The sequence below is a fragment of the Triticum urartu genome, chromosome 5 (assembly GCF_003073215.2).
Source record: "Triticum urartu cultivar G1812 chromosome 5, Tu2.1, whole genome shotgun sequence".
Classification (NCBI taxonomy): domain Eukaryota; kingdom Viridiplantae; phylum Streptophyta; class Magnoliopsida; order Poales; family Poaceae; genus Triticum; species Triticum urartu.
Window position 1 is genome coordinate 446977573 of NC_053026.1, and position 8159 is coordinate 446985731.

Sequence of the window (8159 nt, forward strand, 5' to 3'; positions counted from 1 at the left end):
GTTGGAGAGCCGCGCTTGCCCACGTCGGGCGAGCGAGTAAATAGACCCAAACACATCTAGTCTGGCCTAGACAGCGAAAGGTGGTAGCAATATCGCCAGAAAGCGAGGCTTGCTGTTGGCCTGTCCGCGCAGCGAGACGAGGAGGAGGAGGAGAAATGGGAAATGTAACGGGCCATGGACGGATGTGGCGGCCACTCTGTCTGGCTTCTTCGGACTGGCGACGCAACTGACCACCGGTCGGGAACAACATGGCACATGCGGCGAGCTATCTCAAAGTAATACTAACTAGCATAACGTCAAAGGGATCACCAATGGGGAGCAAGGTGCGGCGGCGAAAACAACCTGGATGTCTGGCTACATTGTTATTTTTTGCGGGTGAAATGTGTGGCTAAATTAAGGCGCCGGGTCGTCGCGTGGACAAGGCCGGGTTGGCGGGCGAGGTTCAGTCACAGATCGATGGCAGCCCGGTCGCTGCTCAAACAGCACAGCTGCGCAAAATGGCTGTGTTGGCTATTGGCCGCGGTTAGAGGTCACTATTCATGCTGAATTTGGTTCTGCCAAAGTTTCTATCGCGATGGATGCACCGCTCCCCACCACACCAGACCGTAAAGGGCATGAGAGCAGATCCCATCAGCCGTCGTATAAACTAACAATGGCACCCTGAATCCTCCCTTTGTCCCATAATGTAAGACGTTTTTGACACTACATTATGGGACGGAGGGTGTCGGAGTAAATAGTCATGGGTAGCCTAACTGGCTTCCCCTGGCCCTTCTGAAAGCATTACGAGCCCATCCGGCTCTCAAGAATTCAAGACATAGAGCCGCCTTCCCCTTGCTGGCTGCCATCCAGGCCGGCTTTCGAAAGGCGGCCCGACTTTAGCCCTCATGAAGGAAGCCACGGGAGGGCCGACTTCGGGAAGCCGGCCATGAGAAGGCCGACTCCAAGAAGCCGGCTCCCATAAAGCGCTCGAGACCGTACCCTCAAAGTTTGCACCCACCTAACGGCAGTGTGACGGGGCGTGGCTACAGTGAAGCCTGCCACCACCGTATCCCGGAGCACGCCTGGCACAGTGCGCCGTACAGAGTGCCATGACCCGTCCGGCGCGGCACTGTTGCCGTGTTGACCGTGATGTCAGACGGTGGGCCCCTTCGGGCAGAGAGACGCCCGAAGGCGGCCACGCCTCCAACCAGTCGGCCCAAGACAGAGCCGGCTCCCCACAGCCGGCTTGCCGCCTCCCTCGAAGGAGACGCCCCATTAAGGAGACAAGACGCGGTGAGGCTACAGCGATCGCCCGACGGGCGGCGGCACTGTAGCCGCGCCTACCACGACGAGGCCCACGTCACCAAGATGGAGCCACAGTAACTAGCCGCCGACCAGGCCCTGGACAGTGGGGTCTGCCTGTCGACCAAGGGGCCGACAGCCGGCGGGACCCACCAGTCGGCAGGCCCCAGCAGCCGGCGCAGGAGCCGACGAGCGCAGTCACAGACGGCTGAGCCCCGCGCCCAGTCGGATTACCATTGTACCCCCGGGGGTAGGCCTATATAAACCCCCCGGGGCACCCATGCAAAGGGTTGAACCCCCTACTAATTCTAGACACTACACAAGGAGAAGAAGCAGGCTGGCCGTGCCCTTCTTCCTCCTCCCACCAAACAGCTCAAGGAGCATTGTGTAGCTACTTGTTCATCTAGTGATCATGCGGAGACCCCGCAGAGCAGCAGTAGGGGTGTTATCTCAACGGAGAGCCCCGAAGCTGGGTAAGATCCGCCGGCGTGCATGTCTTCGCCTTATCCCGTTTCCAGGCACCGGCGATGTCTTACTGGCTCCTACAATGAAAAGCCACCCGTTGGCATATGTCGCACCTACCACCCGACAGAGGGAGTACAAATGATCTAGTGACTACACTCCCATGGGAGTGCTGTACTACTGAAAGTTGGATATCAATCAAATTGCAGTGGCAGGAGTGGAGGCATGCATGCCTAGTAAGATCTAAACACAAGAGGTGTTGAAACTACAGAGCCAGCCCCTCTCGGTTAGAATTCACTAGTCTGCAAAGTTTAAGAAAAGGCACAAGAATTCGCCAGTTTGCATTCGGACAAACGGCATCAACTTCAGGTCATCGAATCGGCGGGGAGAAGCTTCTGTACAGACCCACAAGAACTCTAGTATTTGTTGTAGCAAGGAGACTTTATTCTACACGGCTACCCTAGTTCATCGCGTACGAGGAGTCAGGAACTTCAAAAGAAACCATGAAACGTGCATTCAGGAGAACCCAAATGTGTTTCCTCTAGACAAAACTTGGAAGTGGATGCGTTTGCTGGTGTGCATTTCTTCTTGATCACTTCCGCTTAGCACTCTCTTCCGCTCTAGTGAAAGCATCAGTCAGCACATCAACAGCCCAATCCTTGGCATCCTCCTGCAAGGCAGATATGTCAAGATAAGTTGTCTTAAGCATCAAGCTCTAAAGCGAAAGGTAGGTCAAACCTTAAAAACGTATGCAGGCTGTAACTCCACTGAGTTAGATAAGGATGCAGGTAAGATCAACACATTATTATTAGAAAAGAGATGACTTGCGGCCTACCCTACCAACATGGAGACGTGAAAAGAGATGCGGGTAAGGGAGAACCAGACAAAATTGATCCAACGCACACCCACCCACATATATATCGAAAAGCGATATGATATTATAAACCTTGCTTTTAAGCTGAAGGCATGTTTGAGTGACTAACTAATGCCTTCAGAATTACTACACTGATAAAACAAAACATATATATATACCGAAAACTGCAAGCTTGTTTCCTCAAGGTGTACTTTGGCTACAAGTTCTATTATACTCTAGAGTAAATGTCTACCGCAATCACTCAAATTCCACAGAATATAATGAAATAACTAATGAGGACACGAGGTAAACCAAACATGCGTATGATACCTAACAAAACTAGCACCATAACGCACGGGTGACCCTGCTATTTATGTACAGCAGCAAGTTGTTGAAACATGGAACATCAGTATCTACTATGCATCAGCAATACATCTGTTTTCAGCACGGAAGCAAGACAGTGGATCCAATAAACTAACTCCACAGAGATGTAATATACCATCAAAAATCACAGAATTATACGTATAAAAATGCATCGATGAGATGATAGTGAGGAAGTTATGTCTGCTACTTACCAGCCGCATTTTTTCCCCAGTTCTTAGGCGGGCATGTGGACGAGCCAACTTTGATTCAAAAGGGGTCCTTGGCCTGACTTCTTGTATTTCATCCCACTCTTCACGCGAAAGCATCCTTACTGTTCCTTGCTCAGGGTGACTATTCTTTATCTTGCGTTCCCTCCTTTCTTGGTCTGTAGCTTCATGTTCCTACCCAAAAAACATGCAACTAAGCTTCAGAGCATGCCAATTTCAGAACAGACAGAAGATTTTCTGAATACATGCAAACAATGCCGAGTTAAACTATTTGATCGACATATACAATATGCAGTAGGTAGACAATCTGGCAAACATCAGGATTGATGATTACACGACAAGGATGTATCTCTACTACCTAAAAAAAGGTTTCCACTCCCGTAAAAAAACCGTTTCGCTTCATCCGACTGTTTCGCTTCCCCTCCCCTTCCACCGTTTTTTCTGGTCTTTTCGGTTTTCTGATCAGTAAAATCCTTCCCTTCCCCATCCAAGCGCCTCCTCCTTCCCTAACACGGACCGATCTCACCTCCCAAACGCTAGCTGTAGGGTTCCGGGCCGCCAACCACGCTCAGCTGATAAGATCCCTGTCGCCAGCAGGGGCAGGGTGCCGAGGAGAATCTACTGGATCCCCGCCATAGCCTCCATGCTCCCTTTCCTCGTGGCTGGTGACACCCTCTGCCCTAGCCGCGCCACCTCGGCCATCACCGCCACAGAGCCTCCTTGTCGTCTCGGATTGATCTTCTGTGCCAGGATGGGTGCGACAACGAAACCTCCCGGACATCATGATATCAACCCCAACGCCGTCTACTTCAATCACATACATGACACCGCCGCCGTCATCCCGCACCTGCACGCCGCTTCAGGACGGTTCAGTGCACGCCAATGACCTCCTCGGCCCAGGTAGCCAGCCAACTGCATCTCTCTAATTGATTTCTCTTTATCTCTCCTTTTTTCCTATCTCCTGCATCTCGCCCGACGGAGCCGATTTTTCTGCAGGCTACACGACAAACCTGAGCATGACAACAATGTTAGGCGGCTCTCTCAGTCATTGATGAAGAGTCATGTAGCAGCAACCCGTAAGGAATTGTACTGCTCTAAACTGCAGGTTTGTTCTCATTGTGATTGGGAATATTACAGTAGAGAGTCAAACTTCAGCTCTCGTTGTTGTGGAATTACAATGCTCAACCTAAACACTTTCGCTCAGTGCCAGAGGACGTACCAATAAAACAAGACCGAAAAATAAACCGGGTCTTTCTTCTCTTCTGTCAACCTATCTACTGGTTTGGTTGCTGAATGTCCGAAATCACAAGCCTGCTGAAAATTTTTACACCCATAGCAACGCACAGGCAGTTACCTAGTACTACCTCAATCCGGAAATACTTGTCGGAGAAATGGATGTAGTATTTCCGGACGGAGGGATTATATCTTATATGAAAATCTAGGTGACTATTAGTTCATGAAATAACTAAGATAAATTCGTTCAAACATTTATTGAATGAAGCCATTAAAAAGGGACACAAAAAGTCAAACTGCAATATCAAATAACAAAACTATACCTGGATAACACAACATTTAGAGATGCTCTATTCACTACTCTACCATGGATAGATAATCATTTCATCCAATAAAGAGTTTCTTGGAAAGTCTCTTCTCTAAATGTATTTGATGCATTGTTGACAATACTAACAACCACTCTAAAATTCAGCTCGTTCCTAGAGGTTACATTTCTAGAAGCCCACATCTTACAAATCCAAAGTACTCCCTCCGTCCGGAAATACTTGTCATCAAAATGAATAAAAGGGGATGTATATAGATGTATTTTAGTTCTAGATACACCCCTTTTTGTCCATTTTGATGAGAAGTATTTTCGGACGGAGGGAGTATTCACTAACGCACAATGATCGGCCTTAGCACTTCACATGTATACAGTACGCAGATCACATGATTAAGTATGGGTTCAATCCTAAATAAACATGTTCAATCAAATGCACGGCAGCTGCATCTGCAATTAACCCTAGAGAACAGCGGAGTGGGGGTGGAGGATACCATCATGAGGAGCTTGGTGAAGAGGGCGACGGCGGCGGCGGTGAGGATCATGGGCAGGGTGACGGAGTCGAGCCATTTAAGCGACTCCGGCGTTGGCACGAAGAACTCGTCGCGTCCCGGGTCGCGCCGACGCCGCCGAGAGCGCTCCCGCTCCGCCACGCTCAGCCGTAGAAGGTTCCCCGTAGATCCCTCGGCCAGCGCGGCCTGCCTCATGGCCGCCCCTCCCCGGCGCAGAACCGTCCGCAGCATCGCTGCGTCCACGCCGCCGGCGACTTAGACAGGACGACGGGGCCAGGGAAGTGGAGGCGTCGGGGAGGTGCGCGTCTTTCGCCGTCTGCGTGCTCCCAGGACTACCTAACGACGGACGCTGCGCCGCTCGCTTGATTTCCCCTGGCCCGGCGGCGGTCGTGTTTCGCCGGCGCTTCAAGAGGGAGACGAGAGACCAAGCAGGCACAATCCGAGCCGGCACGAATGGGCCTATAATGGTCGAGGGTGCGACCGAACTTACCAGGCCCATAAGCACGTCATAAACATAACGTAGGCCCATCGCACACACACACACACGGTACTACTACTTTATTTCTTATTATCTAAAATAAAAATGGTATTCTTTTGTGGGTGCGGCGATTTGCCTCCCGGGCTGCCTGTGTATGAACAGTAAAATCGATAAAAATTAACAAGACAAATAAAACATTCAGACTTTTTTTTTGCAAGCAAGATGCTCAAATGCACGATCTCTGTGCAAAATATGATGAAGTTTGGACATTCAAGAAGCTCGTGGCAAAAAAATACAAATTTTGACTGTTTGATAAAATTTTGGTAATCATATGTCTGGTTTTGTCATTTTTTGCCACAAGCTCCTTGAACATCCAAACTTCACAAAAAATTGCACGGAGTTCACGCAGGGGGCATCTTGAACCACACAAAAAATTGGATTTTTTGGAATTTGTTTTCTATTTTTTTATTTTACCGTCCACTGGGTGCATCTGAGCTCGAGTTCCGGATTGAATTATCGTTCTTTTGTTTTTTTTTTCTTGAAATTTTCTAACAAATATATTAGGAAACTTTTAGAAGAATGTTCCAACATAATCTAAAGGTAGTTTTAAGAAAATGTGTATCATATTTTTGAAAAAGGTTTGTTGTGTGATTAAAATGGTTAACCATGTATTTAAAAATGTCCATATATTTATTAAAAATGGCAATCATGTATTTACCAGCTGGGTATGAGGATTGCCGGCCAGTCCGAGCATTTGGGCTGTGTTTGGGATGGCCAGTTGGGTGACAATTTTACATCCGAGCAGTGACTGGGCAGGCTGCCCTATCGTTTGAGACGGATATGGAGCGTCCGCTTTTAGATGCTCTGCCCGCGTGTTGGCTGCTATGAGTAGCTTTTTAGATAGTATATACCACCACCGTGAGACTGCGACCAAGCCTTCTTCCACCAAGGCACTCGACTCATCCTACCACAAACAAGGAGATGGAAAATCCCGGGCGGCAAATCATGTCGATTGAGATGGCCTTAATTTGCTGGGGTGAACGACAAAATATGAGTGTGTGGAGGGGTCAAAAGCTAACAAAATTTCCATCTAGGTTAGTTCAAAGTTGGCGCTGGGAGGGGGGGGGGGGGGGGGGGGGGGGGGGGGGGGGGGCTCCAGCTACACATGAATTAATCGGTCAATCATTAATTGGTCGATTATTAATCGGCTGCACATGAGAATATATTGGCAATATGTAACTAGTTTTTCACGTATTGTGCACCACATAATCCAATGCTCATAGCTACGTATTATACATTTATACTAAAATATAATGTCGTAGCTCGTAGGCCTATAAAAAGCATGGACAAGAGGTAGAATTGTTACCTGGATGGTTTGATCATGATGCATCCAAACAGGAAGGCAACAAACCTACAGAATTGATGATAGATATGCATTTGTATATGCTCTAAACTTGTCATTGTCAAGATAAATGATTAAATGACAGCAATACATGTGACAACAAGAAGCCACGCATGAGACATGACAAGATCAATTAAAATGACAGCCACACAACTTGGCAATATGCAGCCACACATGACAAGATACTAGCAATGTGCCCGTGCGTTGCAACGGATCCAAAGTAGAATAATACATGTTCACAAATTTGAAAGAAAAACACTCTAGTAAGGAATGAGGTGAGGGAGGGATGTGGTTGGTTTTGAGATAGTAAGGGGTTTTCTGTAAATTGGAGCAGAGAAGTGGGGCCTTGTTGCAAAAATGCCACAACTTACCTCACAATCGTTAGATGCAGATCTGATGGTTAGAAATGACGAATGGCAGACACACCATCATCACCAATTGAGTCTTTTATAAGAGTAGAGAAATAGCAGCCACACATGTGAACATGGAATAATTCACTACAAAGTTCAACACAAATAGTATAATACTCCCTTTGTCCTAAAATATAAGAACATTTTTAACACTACACTAGAGTCAAAAACGTTCTTATATTATGGAACGGAGGGAGTAGGTAATAAGGTTCACTGACCACAAATACTCAAATAGTTCTCACAACTCATAATGGCCTGAATTGCCGCTTCGGTTACCCCTCCCCCTTTTTTTTATGGATGCCGTTTCAGTTACCTGACCCATCACCGATTAATCGGTTTGACAACCAGTTAATCGTCTGACAACCGATTAAATGCCAGTTAATCAGCTTGACCATTTAATGAAACAAGTATGTGCTACTCGCCTCAGTTAGGCACTGAGTAGCGATTAAATGGGCATTTAAATGGTAACTCGGCCGAGTTCTTGAACAATGGTTTTCAATGATACTAATTTTATGGTATATAAATCTTTTTTATAGTTAAATTAAAGATCAAGGTTTGAAAAAAATACAATGAGGACTAATAAACTAGGACGGTGGTAGTACAACTTTACTCCCACTCC

The 8159-nt window shown here is 47.5% G+C and overlaps 1 protein-coding gene across 1 annotated transcript; it reads right to left on the minus strand.

The window, feature by feature from the left end:
• Nucleotides 1–2002: 2002 nt before the first annotated feature.
• Nucleotides 2003–5695, minus strand: LOC125509664. Its single transcript, XM_048674680.1, has 3 exons — nucleotides 5233–5695; nucleotides 3172–3360; nucleotides 2003–2413 (listed from the first exon to the last, which is right to left on the minus strand). The coding sequence occupies exons 1-3, from the start codon at nucleotides 5479–5481 to the stop codon at nucleotides 2336–2338; spliced, it is 516 nt and encodes a 171-aa protein (XP_048530637.1). The 5' UTR covers nucleotides 5482–5695; the 3' UTR covers nucleotides 2003–2335.
• Nucleotides 5696–8159: the final 2464 nt, after the last annotated feature.

Coding starts and splice junctions, on each gene's coding strand:
- LOC125509664 (XM_048674680.1), bottom strand. CDS start 5,481: ATGCTGCGGACGGTTCTGCGCCGGGGAGGGGCGGCCATGAGGCAGGCC. Junction 3,361..5,232: donor TCACCAAGCTCCTCATGATG/GTATCCTCCACC, acceptor TTTTTTGGGTAG/GAACATGAAGCTACAGACCA. Junction 2,414..3,171: donor CTGGGGAAAAAATGCGGCTG/GTAAGTAGCAGA, acceptor TCTGCCTTGCAG/GAGGATGCCAAGGATTGGGC.